The following is a 16352-nucleotide window of genomic DNA, read 5'->3' on the forward strand; positions in this document are numbered from 1 at the left end:
CAACCCGCGCCCGAAGGGCCAGGCCCTCGGCCGCATCGCCCCCGTGTCTCGCCCTGGCTGCATCATCTCGGCTGCGTCAGGCCTCGAGGTGCTGCGACCGCACTGCGCGACACCCGCCCTCCCCTCCCCTCCCCGCCCGCAGGTCTTTGACCTCAAGAAGCTCAACTGGATCAACGGCCAGCACCTGCGCGCGCTGGCCGAGGAGGAGCGCGCCGCGCTTGTCGGGCGCCACCTCGCCGAGGCGGGCGTCGCGATGGCGGCGGACTCGCCCTTCTCGCTCTCCGCCTCGCGGATGGTCGCCGAGAAGATCGAGGCGCGCCCACTCTCGCACCCCTCACTCTCGCACCCTCACTCCCTCGCCCTCGCGCCTCTCGCCCTCGCGAAGACCACGCCCCCCCGCCCCCCCTCTCCTGCCACCCCTCGCCCTCGCTCCATCCGGCCCTCACGCTCTACCCGCCGCCCTCGCAGCTCGTCAACGACGCCTCGCCGCTCGTGCGCGACGCGCTCGCCTACCCGCTCGCGGACTCGCTCGCTTCCAGCGGCGCGCAGAAGCTGGCCGACGAGCTGCGCCGGGTGGGCGGCGCGCTCGTCGCGGCGCACCGCGAGGGCGTCCTCCCCGACGGCGCCTCGCCCGACTTCGAGGCGGAGTGGAAGAGCGCCGTCAAGTCGTTCGGCAAGGAGCTCGGCCTCAAGGGGAAGAGCCTCTTCATGCCGCTCCGCCTCGCCGTCACGGGTCGCATGGCGGGGCCCGACGTGGGCGCGCAGCTGCAGCTCCTCGCCCTCGCGCCCGACGGCGCCAAGTGCGAGAGCGTGCCGCTCGACGCGCGCATGGCGCAGCTCGAGGCGGCGCTCGCAGACATGCCCGTCCCTGTCGAGGCCTGAAGGGGAGGTATGGCGCTGAGATCACGGTATACGTCAGTAGCTAGCACAATGGGGGGACGAAGGGTTGAGAAGGGAGTGCCGGGCGGGATGTGGTCTTTTGGTGTGGCGTTCAACGTCAAGTTGGGCGCGAAGATACGGGGCACTCGCTTGCTTTTTTTTCGCTCCAGTCCTGCGGATCTTCAGTAGTAGACCGGAGGGCTACGAAGGGACTTCACACTCCACAAGGGGCTGGATACGTCAGTACGGGGGAAGGACCGTGAGTTGACGGAAATCGGGGGACGCGACCCACCTCGCCACAGACGTTCCCGCGCCTCGCCGCTAAGACGGGTACACGACCGCGGCTCGTGTGCGTGTACCCGTCTTTGTCCGGAGTGAAACGTCCAACGCGCTCGTCGGTGGCGGCTTCCCCCAACATGCGCCGCGCTCGGCGAACCTCGACAGCGCCTTCGGTGGCATGCAGCTCTTTGCGACAGAAGCCTGGAGAGCAGCTTCTCTGCTGCTCACACGCTCTGCACAGTTGGCACAGCCCACTGTGCGGCTGCCACCAGCTGTCACAGCGATGGGCTCGCCCTCACTGGCCCTCAGTCACTTGTGCTCTGCGGCTTGTGTGAGCGACACTGCTCGGCGACTGCCGGCACACTGTGAGACCATGGGTGTGAGGTCAAACCACGCTACCAGCGCTTGGTCACATCTCGGCCCCGAGGTCAGATCCATCTACTCTGTTGATGACAAGACTTGTCTACTGGCTGGAGCCGAGCAGGAGGGCCTGGCGCACAGCCCCTGGGGTCAACTGAGGGGGTCTTTCCCCTTTATTACAACACAGTTGACACTACAATCTACAATCGCTATTAAGGCATATCCACATAAGACATCTGAGATCTGAGACATAGGCATGGACATGGGTCATGGCTCGCGCATGGGACTGAGTGTTGGGACGACGCCAGTCGCCACATACAGATTACAGTCACAGCGACGACACACACACGAGACTCACACACACCAGGTCACAGCTGTTTCCGCTCACAATCAATTGTGGAGTGTGCCTCTCGCCTGAAGCGTCAAGGCCCTTGCGCGCGCGACCCTGGCGCGACCGCGCCGCGCGAGCTGGGGGAGATCACGTCCCACACTCACTCTTCCAGCTCTCTCTGCACAGTTGTCCCATTTCCCGACCGTGAACCGAGGCCCCGTCCGTCGACCGTGCGTCGCCAGCCCCAAGCTTCACACTAGCTAAGGCCGCGTCTACGGTGAGACGCCGTGCCGCTTGGAGGCTGGGACGACAGGCCCACCCTTCTTGACGCCGCGCGACGTCGAGAGGCATTTGCCGTCTGGATCGAACTCGGCACACGACCCTCCTGGCTGACGGTATTTCATCCCAGTGTCCGCCACGACCGCCTTCTTCCAGGCCTCGTCGGCCTCAGACGCCTTCTTGGTGCCCTCAAAGAGATAATTGTAGCCCTCGTCGCCCTCCTTGCCCGGCAGCCGCGTGTAGCCGTCGGCGTACGCAGCGAGCAAGGTCTGCCACAGATAATCCCAGTAATCGACCGCCATCGCGCCCATGTCGATGGTGGCCTTGTCCATGTGCGTCTGCGCCTCTTCCTCGGTCATGGCCACAAACTTCTCATCCATCGATTTCAGCATCCCCTCGGCATAGTCGTTGAACTTCTTGCGCGCATCCAGCACGTCCTCGCTCACGTGACTCTGCATCGAGTAGACCAAGTTGCTCACCTATTCACGTGATGTGAGGTCGCACCGGCCGTTGCCCTCCTCCAGCGAGCAGTCCGGCTCTGCTAACCGCAGTGACCTTCCAGTGTATCGAGTCGGGTGCGTACTTGATCTCCGAGCCTCAAGGGGCGGGGAAGGGCTGGGGCGTCAGGTCAATTTGTCGAGCCGGAGGGGAGGGAGAGGGGCGTGCGGCGCGCCGGGATAGTTGAAGTAGGCGCGGCATGACGCCCTCGCGCTGCAATTGCCGTCGTCGTGCGACAGCGCCACCTTTGTTGCGCCGCCGTAGAGTGGGATCTTTGGCGACCTAGAGGAGCAGCGCCTCCATCTTTGACCCCCTGTGGCATATTACAATATATTTGTCGGCCAGCCGCCCTCACCACTTGTGCTGCTTGGCGCCCCACCACGTGACAGACCTCATCTTGGGCGGGAAGCAGTCCGCCCCTGCGTAGCGGGAATTCGTTGGCGTGTCCCACGGCGCAGGCATCGCTTCCTGTCCCTGGAAGGATGCAGGACCAGCTGGTGTGGTGGAGTTGGTGTTGGTGGTGTGGTGGTGAGAGGGGGGGCGGGGGAGGGCGGGGGGGCATGTCCATGTGCTGCCTTGATCGGTGCGAGGACGCCGTCGACGTAACCTTTCATGAAGTCCATTACGACGTCCCAATCAGGTTGCTCAAGGGCCTGGCGCGGGATCAGTGGTTTGGGCAAGGAGACTGCGAAGGCGCTCCGGCGCTGCGCGGCGCAGACACCTGGCACCGCTTCGAGTTGCGCACCTCAGAGACGAAGTGCCACGCCGTGTAAAAGGTGCCGACGGGTCGCTCGTTGATGTACGACTCGCCCTCAGACGTCCAAGAGAGCCCCGCGCCAAGCCGCTGCGGGGTGCGGAAGATACCTGCGGCGGGTGTCGCAGGCTTCCCTCGGGACGCAAAACAGGTTGTTGCGAAAGGCGTGGCCGGGACTGCTGCAGGCGTGTGATTGCCGCACCGGCGCCGATGTCGACCGCCGGGTCGAGCCAGGTACCCTCGTACGTGAGGCTGAGCAGGTCATGCACGTCCAGCCGCGAGATTGGCTTCTTGACGCGCACGAATTCGGGCATCCGGTTGGCGAGATCGTAGCCTTTCGCGTAGCCGAGGTAGGCGGCGGAGTCGAAATCGTCAGGGTGAGCGACCTTCGAGAATATGTTCCACACGCGTGCCTGCGACAGGGACCTGACGGGCTTGGATGGCGCGCGGCAAGGGAGGAGGAAGGAAGCGGACAGGGGCTCGCGCCTCGCAGTAGCGCGCCCCACCAAAGTCCACCGGGCAGAAGACGTCGGAGAACGAGAAGGGGCCGTCCTTGGGGTCGTAAAGGCCCTGTTCGAGCGCGAATTCCTCTGGGTCCAGATTCCTTTTTGCTGCGTCAAATCTGGTCCCGTCCCCTGCGTTGCTCGAAACCATGCAGTCGAGGTCAGGGTCCAGCACATAATCGTATGTCTTCGACCCCGGGGCCGAGTAAGTCATCTTGCCATCAAAGGGGTCGCCAGAGGCAGTCGCCAGATCCTCCACCAAAGGTGGACCATGGGCGAACCCTCCTTGATTCGAAAAGACAAAGCGCAGGCAGCCATTCTTGTACCAATGTCCCACCTCGGAATACATCTCGGAACATTCCAATTCACCTTCTTCGTTCGAATGACAGTTTTTGTACTTGAGTTTTTTTGGGTTGCCCTCGTACCCTGTCGGCGAACGGATCTCGCCGAGCCGCGCCTGGTTCGCGTGTGCGTAGATGGTCCCGGGAGGGAGCCGCTTGGCGAGCCATAGGGTGCCCTTCTCGATCTCGCCCTTGCCAATCATCTCGAGGATCCTGGAGGCGCGGATCAGCGTTTCAGGGGCGCAGCGTGGGGGTGGGGGTGCAGGGCTGCAGGCCGACACGAACCAAATCTCGACGCCGTCTGTGATGGAGAAGCCCTCCATCGCGGAGGAGTACCCGTACTTCTGGGTGAGACTCGTGATGACACCGATCGCATCCCGGGCCGTCCTGCTGCGCTGGAGCGCGGTGTATATGAGAGAGCCGTAATCCATAGTATGGCCGACGCCGTCGTTTTGCGTCTTCAGGTCGGTGTCAAGCAGACTAAGCCCACCGTGAGTCGTCTCGGCGATGACCACTCCCTGAGGCACACGGTTCAAAGCTCAGCGTGAAGGGTTGGAAAGGGATCGGTCGATACTCAAGAGTGCTGGCACCGCACCCACTCGTTGGAGTTGGAGATGACATTGTAAGTTGGTTTCTCGTCGGGGATGTACCCAGAGAAGTTGCCGTTGTCGTACAAGTAAATGGGTCGCTGCCTGCCCTCCTCGCCGGGCTGCGCTGGGAAGCGGGTGATGGCAGCGTAGCGGTTTGAGGAGTCGTCGTTGTAGCCGAGGAGGATGTTGCCCGAGGCGGAGGCCTCCTGAGTCACGAGCACGTTTGTGCACGCCAGAGTAGGGGCCGCGACGCTCAAGAGCCGCAGGCTGGCATACACGCGTGCCATCGCCGATACGACGGCCCCGAAATCGTGCGACGCATCACGCAAAGTTACGCAACGTCCAACGAGCAACGAAACGGTGTCCTGAGCCTTGGTCTGACAGCCTGACAGCAAACCCCGGACAGCGCCTGACAGTGCCCGACAGCCTGACAGCGCTGACAGCACTTTCTCCGACAATCTGACAGCACGTATCTGACAGCCTGACAGCAGAGTCTGACAGGCGAGGCCGAGGGGGGTCCCGTCGCTGTCAGGCCCTAACGTGACAGGGCTGACAGCTGCCCGACAGCCCGACAGCACACAGTGGCCTGACAGCAGCGCTGACAGCCCGACAGCAGCACAGACCGTACACAGACCCCGTAGAGCCTCTTTCTTGTGCCCCATGAGGGTATAACAAAATTACATGCAAAGACATGTGAGTGTGGTCCATGTCCATGTAGTCATGGCACATGGGATGGTCCGATGGGTCTCTCTCTCAACCCTCCCGCCCCACCTCTGCGGACCCCTCTCTAGCACCGGCGGCTGTGCTACTACAAATGAAGCTACCAGCTAGCCTTCTGGGGCCCTACAGTCATATGCCTACGGCGTCTGGGTGGGGGTAGCCGCCGCCGTCTGTGCCGCCGCCGCCGCCTGCGCCTGCGCCGCCATATGCGCTCCCCAGGCGGCCGCCGCCGCCGGCGTGATCACGCCGTGTAGGAGGAGAGGCGCTGAGAGTATGTGTAGTAGAGTCCTGCTGGTCTCCTCTTGATAGTGTCATAAGTGTGGCTGGTGTGTGTCAGAGCCTGACAGCACCCCGACAGCACCACCTGACAGCACCTGACAGCAACAGCCCAACGTCTGACAGCAGCAGCAGCCTGACAGCTCCGACAGCTCCGACAGCGTCTGACAGCGTCTGACAGCAGCACCCGACAGCTCTGACAGCACCCGACAGCTACAGCCGATCCCCTCGCCTGTCAGACACGCACCCGACAGCACCCGACAGCACTGACAGCACCTGACAGCTGGTCTGACAGAGGCACCTGACAGTGCCTGACAGCTGCCCGACAGCCCGTCAGATCACCTGTGACCTGACAGCACCTGACAGCCTGACAGGCCAGGGCTCAGCCTCAGGGGCGCGGTGTCAGTGTATACAGTGATGACCCGCCGCGGCGTTCCGAGCTTCGGAACGGCGGCTGGCGCGTGGCGGTGGGGTGCCCGGTGGCGCGGCGCGCGGCTTCGGCCTTCGCGCCCCCCACAGACGACACAGACCACAGTGCAGAGCCGAGCACTGGCCACTGGCACTGCAGTCGTGTCCGGCGGGGGGGGGGGGGGGGGCTGCGCGCTGCGCCTGCAGCGCCGCTCACGACAAACCTCCGGCTCCGCGCACGTTAGACACAGCACACACGTTTTTCAAACCTTTCGTTTCACGAGACACACGATTTGGCGTTGGCCGCGCGGAATAACGCGCGTGGCGTACAAAAGCATTCAAAACATTAAAACGAACCGACCACGGGGACGAGCGCTCGTCGAACGGGGGCTGGGGCCCAGCAGCACACTTCAAGACACCGCCCTTGGCACAGACGCGCGCATAGAGAAAAGAGCCATGTGCACCCCCCAGCCCGCGCCGCGGACGCCGCGCGTGCGTGGCGGTGGCGTGATGACCGAGGCCGCCGCCCCGCCGTTCAGCCAGCCCCGCCCCTGCCCGCCGAGCGCTCTCAGTGGCGGGCCTAGCTGGCGTGGCCGACGGCAATCTTCTCGAGCGGCTTGAAGACATACGGCACGGGCGTGAGCGTGTGGACCTTCTCACCGAAGGTCTTGCTCAGGTCGAGCAGGAAGCCCTCGCGGGGGCCCTTGGGCTGCCGCTTGAGCTCCGAGGCGGGGCAGGGCGTGCCCGACGCCTTGGCAGCGCGCTTCTTCTCCTCGTTCAGCTTGACCCGGTCCAGGTGGCCGAGCCGCGACTTGGAGGGCCGCAGGTGCTCGACGCGCACGTGGATGCGCTTGACGAGCTGTTTTTGCCGGTGCACCTTGTTCACCTCGACGCCGATGGCGCGGCGCGTCACGTTCCACACAGTGCCGGTGCGGCCGTGGTAGAACTTGTGCGGCATGCCCTTCTGCTGGCCAGAGTTGCACACAACATCGACGGTGTCGCCAATCTTGTACTGCCGCAAGAAGGTGGTGAGCGGCGGGTTGCCGCCCTTGTCCTTGGGCTTCTTTGAGAAGAGGTCGCGCGTGTGGGCGCGGTAGCCCATAGGCCGGGCGCCCTTTCCATAACCCATGGCGGCCGGACGAGCAGCGGCGACGGAGACAGAACCGCCTGCGCAGGGGACAGCAGGCGCGCAAGGGTCGGCACGACGGTGCGGCGCGCGACAGGCAGCAAGGGGGCGACTCTGCGCAGGGGACGTGCGCAGCAGGCGCAGCCAGCGGCGAGGGGTGGCACGCGCGCAGCGAGGCGACGCGAGCCGGCGTCCCGCGGGACGGGACGGCAGAGCGCGCGAGTCCCAGTGCCGCGCGTGCTGCTACGGCGAAGCAGGCGTGCAGGCGATGCAGCTACACGCGCTGTGCTACCTCGTGCGCCACACGACAGGCGGCGAATTCTTTTCTCAAGGAAGCGGGCCGCCGCGCGAGACGGCAGGGAGCGGCGCAGCGCCAGTACGTGTCGCGCACTTGCCGCGAGCAAAGTCCTGCTGTGGGACCGTAGACCACCGCGAGGAACGGGTGGGCCGAAGCCAGGCGAGCAAAAGACCTCAAGAAAAGAATTCAGTGGCGTTGCTGAGGTGTCCAGTCCGAGCTGTTCTTCACCTTCGATAGTATACATCCAACTGTGTCCCGCCTTGTATCTCCCGCTATCCTGCAAACACACGAACTCTACAGAGAACATGCTACTAGTGACGTCCACTTTACTAAGGGCAACCAACACAACCAGGTGTCCCCGGCGGAGTGGCCGTCAAAGTGCACGCGTCGCGGCGCGCGTCGGGGCACGGGCGCGGGGGCGCGCTGCTGTAACCACTCTCGCGAGACCCCCGGACAGTCGAAACGGGAGAGCGGAGAGGAGAACTCTCGCAATGAAATCGATTTGGTAATCTAATCAAGTGCCGCGTTCGACGGGCCATGGCCCATGGGCTGCCATCCCTTGGGTTCGCGGCCTTCTGTTCTTACTTTTTACAAAAAGAAACTCTCACCGGCTCTGCTACCACCGCGGGCGGCCCTGCTGCTGCTGCTGCCGCCGCTGCTGCGCCTGCTGCCCGATGGACTCGACGGTGTGGCCCTCGTCCCACAGCTTGCGCTTGAAGGGGTCCGTGAGGATCTCGAGCGCCTCCCCGAGCTTCTTGAAGTGCGCCTCGGCCTCCGCCCTCTGCTCCGCCGACTCTTCGGCGTGCTTGTCCGGGTGCCACTCGAGCGCCGCGCGCTTGTACGCCGCGCGAACCTCCTTCTCCGACGCCTTGCTGCCCACGCCCGTGACGCCCAGCAACGCGTAGAGGTCGTCGCGCTCCGACTTTTTGACCAGAAACTGCGCCTCGACCACCTTTTGCAGCACGGCCTGGTCGCTGCGGCGCGACGGCTCCGAGTTGACGCACTGCTCCATCGTCGCCAGCGCCTCGCGCCAGCGCTCGAGCGCCTGCAGCGCCTCCGCCTTGAGCAAGTACGGCGCGAGGAGCGTCGGCTCGGCGTAGATGGCGCGGCCGGCCTCCTGGATGCAGCGTCTCCAGCAGGCGGGCGCGGCGGCCCGCGGGTCGGAATCGCCCTCGGGCGGCGCCGCCTCGTCCGCCGCCAGCTCGCGCAGCGATCCGCCCCCCCCTCCGCCGCCGCCGCCGCCCAGCTTGGCCGCCGCCGCGTCCTCGCGCTCGCGTCGCGTCTCGCCGCGCGCCCGCGAGCGCGCAAGGAGCTGGTACGCTTTCGCGCGGTCCGCGTAGAAGCCGGCGGCCAGCCTCTTGTCGTCGCTGTCCAAGCGCAGCCCCTCGGCGCAGAGCGCGGCCGCCGCCTCGAAGCGGCGCAGACGGAACGCCTCCTGCAGCTCCTCGCGTACCCGCGCGTGCCCGGCCGCCTTGCGCTTGAGCCGTCGCAGCGCCGCCGCCGCCGCCTGGGGCCGGAGGCGCGGCTGGGGTGAGCGGCCGAGGGGACGGGCGAGCGGGCGCTGCTCCCGCCGGCCGCCTCGTTGTCCGGGTCGCGTTGTAGCCCGTCCCGAAGCAGCCTCATCGCCTTCTCCGCCAGCCCCATGCCGACCAGCGCGTCTGCGCGCAGCGTGTACGCGTCGAGCGTGTCCGCGTCCAGCGCGATCGCCTTTTGCGCCTCGCGCGCCGCCTCGACATGCTCTCCGAGGGACAGGTGCGCTCGCGCGAGCAGCAGCCACACCTCCGGGTCCTCGCTCACCCCGCCGCCAGCCACCTCGAGCGCGCAGCGCTTCGCCTTGCCGAATGCGCCCTCCTCCAGCGCCTGCCTGCCGACGGCGAGGCTGGCCTGCAGCCCCTTGACGCTCCTCAGCTGCGCGCCGAGCGCCTCCGCGTGCTCGCCGCCCCGCAGCGCCCCTTGCTGCAGCACATCCGCCGCGCGGTCGAGCTTGCCGAGCCGCGTGAGAGCCGTCGCCTGCCGGCCGCGCAGCTTGCCCAGCTCCGAGCCCGCCTCGTGCCGCAGCCCCTCCGAGCAGTCGGCCACAGCCCGCTCGTACTTTCCGAGCATCATCCAGCACGCCGCGCGGTTGCCGTGCAGCGCGCCGTTCCTCGGCTCCGCACCGACCGCCTGCGAGTAGAGCCGCAGCGCCTCGGCGTACTGGCCAGCCTTGTACAGCGCGTTGCCCTGCTCTCGCAGCGCCGCGGCTGTGCCCGTGCCCGCACCGGAGCTCTCGCCGCCGCTGCACACACTGCCACTGCCGCCGCCGCCGCCGCCGCCGCCGCCGCCGCCGCCGCCGGACTGCTGCATGATGGCTTGCAGCAGCTCCTGCGCTACATGGAGACGGGTCAGCGGAGCACTGGGGCCGGGGCACTGGGGATGGGGCTGCGCCGACCTGCAGAGGCGCGCACGCGGCGTTCTGCCCCGCCTCTTGCAGCGTGGCCATGCCGCGCTGCACCGCCTCCCTGGCCTCGCCGAGCTGCCGCTGCTGCAGCAGCACCTTCCCGAGGTGGAGGTGCGCCTTGACGAAGCACGGGTCCGCCCGGATGGCCTGCCGCGCGTCCGCCGCAGCCTCGCGCCACATCCGCTTCGCCTGGTGGAGAGCGGATCGGTTCGAGAGGTAGACCGCCGACGCGGCGCCGTCGAGGTCGATGGCCAGGGAGTAGAGCTCGATCGCCTGGTCGTTCTGCGAAGCCTTGAAGCACGCGTTCCCGCGCTCCTTGAGCTCGCCGAGCAGCGTCGCTCTCAGCGCGACGAGGTCCGCCTACGCGCGCGTCGTGGACGTGTCGTGGGCGGGTCCGCGGCAGAGCGCGGCGGCGGCGCAGAGTGAGCCGACGTTCTCTGCGCGGAGCGCCAGCGGAGCGGCCTGCAGCACACGCGCCGCCTCCCTCGCCTCGCCGAGGCGGAGCAGCGACTTGATTTGGAAGGAGTACGCCTTGGGCGAGTTCACGTCCAGCGCCGCAGCCGCCCTCGCGTCGGCGACCGCCAGCCTCCACTGCTCCTTGGCCTGGTGGCACGCGCTCCGGTTGCACAGGTAGACTGGGTTGCGGCGGTCGACGGCAATCGCGTCCGTGTAGCAGCGGATCGCGGCGTCGTAGTGCCGCTTGCGGTAGTGGTCGTTGCCAGCGAGCCTGTGTCGCTCAGCCACTGTGGCGACGCGAGCAGACAGCGCCGCGGGAAGCTTCTGCACCTGCTCGCTCAGGGCCGCCGACGCCTGCACTAGCGCCTTGCGCTGCGCACGCAGCCCGTGATCGTCGCCGACGGCGACGGCGTCCACCCGGCTCTGCAGCGTGCTCACATGGCCGTCGAGCGTCGGGATCTGGGTGCCGGCCTCTCTGAGGGCAGCGGCATCCGCACGCTCCTCGTCCAAGAGCAGCGCCGTGAGCGCGTCGTGCTCGAGCTGCAGCGTTTCGAGCCGGGTGGTGAGCTGGTCCATCCCGACCCGACGAGAGGACCCGCCCGGGTCGTTGGCGGCCATCCACGCCTTGGCGTTGAAGGAAGGCGCGGGAGCGGTCATGGGAAGTGGCACCGCAGGATTTTCTGGAGCCGGTGTGTGTGCCAGTGCGCGCCAGTCTGCGCCCTTGTCGTGCCCAGCCAGAGTGCTGTGAAACTCGCAACAGCTCTCGCGCGCCGCCGTCAGTGGCGATGCGCAAAACATCAACAACGCTGCTCGCAACATGCGTGTCGCGCACTCATTCATGACCGGTCTCAATGCCCCACCCCCCTGCGCGCGGGCCTTCTAAGCCCGCGGGTAGTGGTCCCCCCCCATCCCCAGGGCCTCCAGGGCTCGCACCTCAACCTCTCACAGGCCAGCGCACAGCGCCATAGGAGGTATTTTCTTCTCAATAACAAGGCTGTGAAGAGGCTTGTATTTTAAGAATTCGTGCGTCTTGCGCTGCGCGCGCGAGAATCCAAAAGCCGGCACACGAGACACGACTCCCAAGCGCGAAAACAGTGATAAGCTAGGCAGGTCGCTAGACTGAGATGAGACCTAACTAACTAACTAAACCGCCTGTGGAGTTGGGAGTCCATTGGGCTAAAGAAAAAGAAAAAAATCGTCCTCAGCACTTTGCGTTTCCGGAAATTTCCAGGGAAAACAGAGGGTGTTTGGTGCTCCATTCTGGAAACTCGCGAGTTTCCCTGAGTCTGAGAGAGATTTTTATAAACCAACAAGAAATCACGACTCTCACAGTGATTTGGGCTCGGCAGCTTGTCTTCTTGAGTCTGAGAGCTGGTCTGGGGCAAAATCGGAGGCAAAACTGAGGAAAATCGACAAAATACCCAGGCGGTCGCAGGGTAATTTCCAGGTATACACGGGTTCTCCGCAAAATTCCCGGCATTTTGCCGATTTGGCCTAAAATTTGGCTGATTTTGGGCCCAAACCAGCCTCAGACTCGGCTCAGTCCTCAGAGCCCAAAATTTGACGATTTCCACGGAGTTTTCCCAGGAAAATGGAATCTTGTGAAAAAAGGAAACGAAAACAGACGTGGTGCGAGAGGCAAACCTCGGACAGCCCAACCAAGCGCCAAGGAGTCCACCGTGGCACCCTAGGTGGCACCGCGCTGCGAGCCTGTCGTGTCCCTTCCCTTGTCAGGAGCAGGAGAGCCCCTTTCTCTCCCACCTGTGCCCCTGATCGTCCTTCCAAAATCCTGCTCGCGTGCAGGTGTGGACCCTGTCCTCCTCCCCATCCCTCCGCTCGTTTGGCTCTCTCTGTTTTCTTTCTTTTAGCGCAAAAATACGGCTCGATAACTTCAGTGTTTTACTTTTAGCTTTCTGGGAGAAAAGGGAGAGGGGGTTGTGTTTTCTAGGCCCCCTCTCTCTCTCTCAGTGTATGTAGCTCTTACGTTACAAAAGAAAGAAAGAAATAAAACAGGACAACCAAACGAGGGATGGGGGAGGAGGACAGGGTCCCCACCTGCACGAGCAATAAATAAAACGGACAAACCAAACAAGGGGTGGGAGAAGGACAGGGTCCCCACCTGCGCGAGCAGGATTTTGGAAGGACGATCAGGGACACAGGGAACGGGAGCGGGAAGCGCATCGCGACACGGAGGGGGGCTGGGCAGGGTTCACCCACACGACAGGGTCCCAGCCAGGGATCCCCCTCTCGTATAGGACAAGTTGCACCCGGCGGCACAGGGGCAGGCAGGCGCGGGCCTCCTACTGGTTGCACTCTCCTAGTTCTCCTGCTACTGACAAAAGGGACAGCGACAGGTTCGCAGCACAGTGGAGTCCCTATTTACCTGCACGAGCAGAAAAGAAAGAAAACAGACAACCCAAACGTACATTCCCGCAAATGGTTTGTTTTTAAGAGAAGAAAACCCCTCCTTCCTTAGGTTTCCCAATGGTCGGCACGGTCTCTCCGCAGGTCGGCGAGGGCGGTGCCGTGGTCCCGCCGCGGTTCGCCGCCGACGGCCGGACGCCGCTCGCCATCATCGGTGGCACCGGCTACGTCGGACGGCTGCTCGCCCGCCGGCTGCTGGCGCACCCGACCTTCTGCCTCGGGCCGATTGTGGGCTCGCAGCGGTCAGAGGGCCTGCTGTACGAGGACGTGTGGCAGCAGAAAGAGGATGCGCTGGTGGCCAACTATGGCGACCAGCTCTGGACGCGACAGCCCTTCCCAGAGGCGCTGCGCGGCGTGCGCGTCTCGAGCCTCGACGAGCTGCTCGCCGACGAGGGCTGCCGGCTGGCGGTGTCGTGCGTGGCGCCGGATGTGGGCTACGTGGAGGACATCCTGACGTCCAACGGCTTCGCCGTCTTCTCCATCTCGCCATACAAGCGCTCGCACAACCTGATGGTGCTCGAGGTGAACCCGACCCAGATGCCGCGATCGATGGCGCAGGGCGCCGCGCTCTTCAAGTCGCCGAACTGCGTGTCCGTGGGGACGACGCTGGCGCTGCACGCGCTGCACGCCGCCTTCGGCCTGCGCGACGTCTCGGTATGCACGCTCCAGTCCCTCTCCGGCCGCGGCGACGCCCTCTACCCGCCCGAGCTCGTGCAGGGGAACGTGTACCCAATCTGGGGCACAAAAGAAAACACCGAGACGTACATCGCAAACGAGATCGCGGCGCTGGTGCCGACGGAGTCGCTCTCGGTGCGCGCGCACCGCGTGGGCGTGCACGTCGGCCACTTTGTCGACGTGCGCGTCCGCGTGAGGGACGCCGCCGCGCTGTCGAGCGTCGAGGAGGTCTACGCGGCGTTCGAGAAGTTTGCGCCGCTCTCTCACCTGCCCGAGGGTGCGCTGCCGTCGCTGCCGCCGCGGCCGCTGCACACGATGCGCGACGTGGGCACGCCGCGGCCGGCATCGCACTGCGGCACCCCAAAGCCCGGCCGCCCTCCCGCCGCGCGCGGCGAGTGGGGAGGGATGGCGGTGAGATGCAGCCGAGATGCGGCCGAGATGCGGCCGAGATGCGGCCGAGGAGTAGGCGAGGTGTAGGCGAGGTGTAGGCGAGGTGTAGGCGAGGTGTAGGCGAGTGGGTCGGGATGGCGGTGAGCGTCTGCACTGTGTCCGGCGGCGCTGGACCAGCTTCTCTCCCGAGGCGATGCGTGAGGGCGATGCCTCAGAGGGCGATGCTGCGGGCAGGTGAGCGTGGGCAACGTCAAGCTGGCCGACGGGGCGTGGGACATCTGCTTCTCGCTCGTCGTCAACAACATGGTTCGCGGCGCGTACGGCGCGGCGCTGCTCATGGCCGAGTACCACCAGTACCTCTCCGCCCGCCCCGACGAGCTCCTCCGTCTCGCCCGAGGGGCAGAGGCACCAGGGGCAGAGGCACCAGGGGCAGAGGCACCAGGGGCAGAGGCATCACACGCCGCGGGAGGCGGAGCCGCAGCCGCCGCCGCCGCCGCCGCCCGCGGCGACTCGCCCTCCCCGGCTGCGGCGGTGGCGCCGAGGGCGTGCGCGGTCACCAACCCGCTCACCAGCCGCTCGGACCTCGAGGCGGTCGCGGCGGAGTCGCCGGGCGACTTCCACGGCCGCGTCGGCGCCTCGCGGCTGCACTGGCTCGACGGGCAAAGCGGCGCGTGGCTCTCGCTCGACGAAGAGGCCGGGTCGTGGCGCGGGTGGGACGCGGCGAGCGGCGCGCCCGCCGCGCCGCGCGGGCCGGAGTGGAGGTTGGAGTTGGAAGCCGAGCTCGACGCGTCTCCACTCGAGGAGCCGCGGCTCGGAGACTTGTCGGAGCCTTGCGGTAGGCCGTGGAGCGCCGCGCTCGACGAGTCCGCCGCGCCGTGCTACGACTGGTTCGTGGGCGGCCGCACCTCTGCCGCCTTCAACGAGGTGGACCGGCACGTGCTGAGCGGCCACGGCAACCAGGCGGCGGCTGTCGCGTATGGCGTGGCCTGCTCTAGTCCGGCCGTGGGGGACTCGCGGATCAGTCAGCGGACTGGTGGACGGTGGCTGACTAGGCGTGCCGTCCTCAGACCGGACGACCGACCTCGAGCGCGCGCGCAAGTCGATCACCTACTCCGAGCTCCTCCTCCGCTCGACCGCCGCCGCGCGAGTCCTCCGGGACGTGGGCGTCGGGACCGGCGACCGGCTGGTGCTTCACCTGCCGAACGGGCTCGCGCAGCTCGTCTGGCTGCAGGCGGCGAAGCGGGTGGGCGCCGTCTACGCGTGCCTGCCGACCACGCTCTCGACCAAGGCGCCCCCGCAACACCGCGTCGCAAGAAGCTGCAGACGCCAGCGCGAGCCTTCCGCGAGCTTTCTAGGCGCTCGCGGACCGCGTGGCCGACCTCAAGGCGTCGCTCGTCATCACCGCCTCGTCACTCTCGCCCACCCTCGCCGGAGTCAAGCTCAAGGCCATCGCTTTGCGCGCCGTGTGCGATTACGTGCCGGCAGGCGCGGCGGCGAGCGCGGTGCGCGAGGAGTTGCCCGCGCTGTCAGCGGGCGAGGAGCTGCCCGTGGACGAGGTGCTCGGCGCGCTCGCCCACTCCCTCGCCCACGAGCGAGTCGTCGAGACGCGCGAGTTCGCCGCCCCAGATGCGAGACACGCACCCGTGTATTCGCGCTCGAGGGCACACGCACTGCAGCCGTTTTCACGGCCCCTGTCCGGGCCGCACGCAAGCACACGCGAGGCCCCGAGCACACTGCACGATCCGCTGGTCACGCCCCGACACTGGCGGGCTCCTACCTTAGGCTCGCCACCACCCTCGAGACGCTCCTCTCGATGCGCGCGAGCCTCCGCAGCCGCGCCGGCGCGCTGGCCGCCGCACTCGTCGACGCCGCCACCGCGCGCCACGCTGCCGCCCACCACACAACCGGCGGCCGGCCGCGCATCCTCGTCGTCTCGAGCGGGACCGCCGCCGGCGCCGCGTCTTCAGCCGCCTCGGCGGCCGCCTCGGCCGCGTCGGCCGCGTCGGCCGCGGCCACGCCGTGCGCCACTCCGCCGCGCGCCGACTCGGTCGGCGAGGCTCTCAACCAGCAGACGGAGCGGGGCCGCGGCGGCCTGCTGAGCGGCGTCTACCTGCCCGGAGAGCACCTGTACGAGGCGGCCGAGAGCGAGGCGCGGCTCCGCCCTCGGCTGACGCCGATGCGGGCCAGAGCAGCAGCCCTCAACCCGCCCTAACTCCCCCCCCCCCCCCCCCGGAAGAGAGGATCACAGCAATGCCTGGGGTCGCTCGAGATAACGAACTATGGATGAGCACGCTTTGTTTTCGTGTCGCGACTGGGACGTGAACCTCC

The 16352-nt window shown here is 66.3% G+C and overlaps 5 protein-coding genes across 5 annotated transcripts in view; 2 read left to right on the forward strand and 3 right to left on the reverse strand.

Annotated features, from left to right (window-relative positions):
- EMIHUDRAFT_470533 (Glutamyl-tRNA synthetase) overlaps window positions 1-1063 on the forward strand; it is a 2554-nt gene extending 1491 nt beyond the window's left edge. The window contains exons 3-4 of the mRNA XM_005767902.1: window positions 143-313; window positions 469-1063. Of these exons, the coding sequence (XP_005767959.1) occupies window positions 143-313; window positions 469-882 (585 nt within the window). The 3' untranslated portion in view covers window positions 883-1063. The remainder of the gene's footprint in view (window positions 1-142; window positions 314-468) is intronic.
- A 1058-nt stretch (window positions 1064-2121) lies between these two features.
- Window positions 2122-5101, reverse strand: EMIHUDRAFT_245754 (hypothetical protein; the record flags this gene model as incomplete). Its single annotated transcript, XM_005767903.1, has 10 exons — window positions 2122-2607; window positions 2872-2908; window positions 2982-3100; window positions 3229-3279; window positions 3348-3490; window positions 3583-3793; window positions 3855-4168; window positions 4253-4437; window positions 4510-4742; window positions 4820-5101. 10 exons carry the CDS (start codon window positions 5099-5101, stop codon window positions 2122-2124), a joined length of 2061 nt encoding a protein of 686 aa, XP_005767960.1.
- A 1425-nt stretch (window positions 5102-6526) lies between these two features.
- Window positions 6527-7647, reverse strand: EMIHUDRAFT_445566 (hypothetical protein). The gene is made up of 2 exons (XM_005767904.1): window positions 7637-7647; window positions 6527-7385 (listed from the first exon to the last, which is right to left on the reverse strand). Exon 2 carries the CDS (start codon window positions 7345-7347, stop codon window positions 6799-6801), a length of 549 nt encoding a protein of 182 aa, XP_005767961.1. The 5' UTR covers window positions 7348-7385; window positions 7637-7647; the 3' UTR covers window positions 6527-6798.
- A 1576-nt stretch (window positions 7648-9223) lies between these two features.
- Window positions 9224-9985, reverse strand: EMIHUDRAFT_76216 (hypothetical protein; the record flags this gene model as incomplete). Its single annotated transcript, XM_005767905.1, has 2 exons — window positions 9224-9370; window positions 9722-9985. Coding segments are annotated over 2 exons (411 nt in total), but the record flags the coding sequence as incomplete, so codon positions are not given.
- A 3964-nt stretch (window positions 9986-13949) lies between these two features.
- EMIHUDRAFT_316589 (hypothetical protein) overlaps window positions 13950-16352 on the forward strand; it is a gene marked incomplete at both ends in the record, with an annotated part of 4359 nt that continues 1956 nt past the window's right edge. The window contains 6 exons of the mRNA XM_005767906.1: window positions 13950-14045; window positions 14259-14785; window positions 14864-15018; window positions 15077-15330; window positions 15380-15636; window positions 15807-16128. Coding sequence (XP_005767963.1) covers window positions 13950-14045; window positions 14259-14785; window positions 14864-15018; window positions 15077-15330; window positions 15380-15636; window positions 15807-16128 — 1611 coding nt within the window. The remainder of the gene's footprint in view (window positions 14046-14258; window positions 14786-14863; window positions 15019-15076; window positions 15331-15379; window positions 15637-15806; window positions 16129-16352) is intronic.

This window comes from Emiliania huxleyi (assembly GCF_000372725.1).
Source record: "Emiliania huxleyi CCMP1516 unplaced genomic scaffold EMIHUscaffold_475, whole genome shotgun sequence".
Taxonomy (NCBI): Eukaryota; Haptophyta; order Isochrysidales; family Noelaerhabdaceae; genus Emiliania; species Emiliania huxleyi.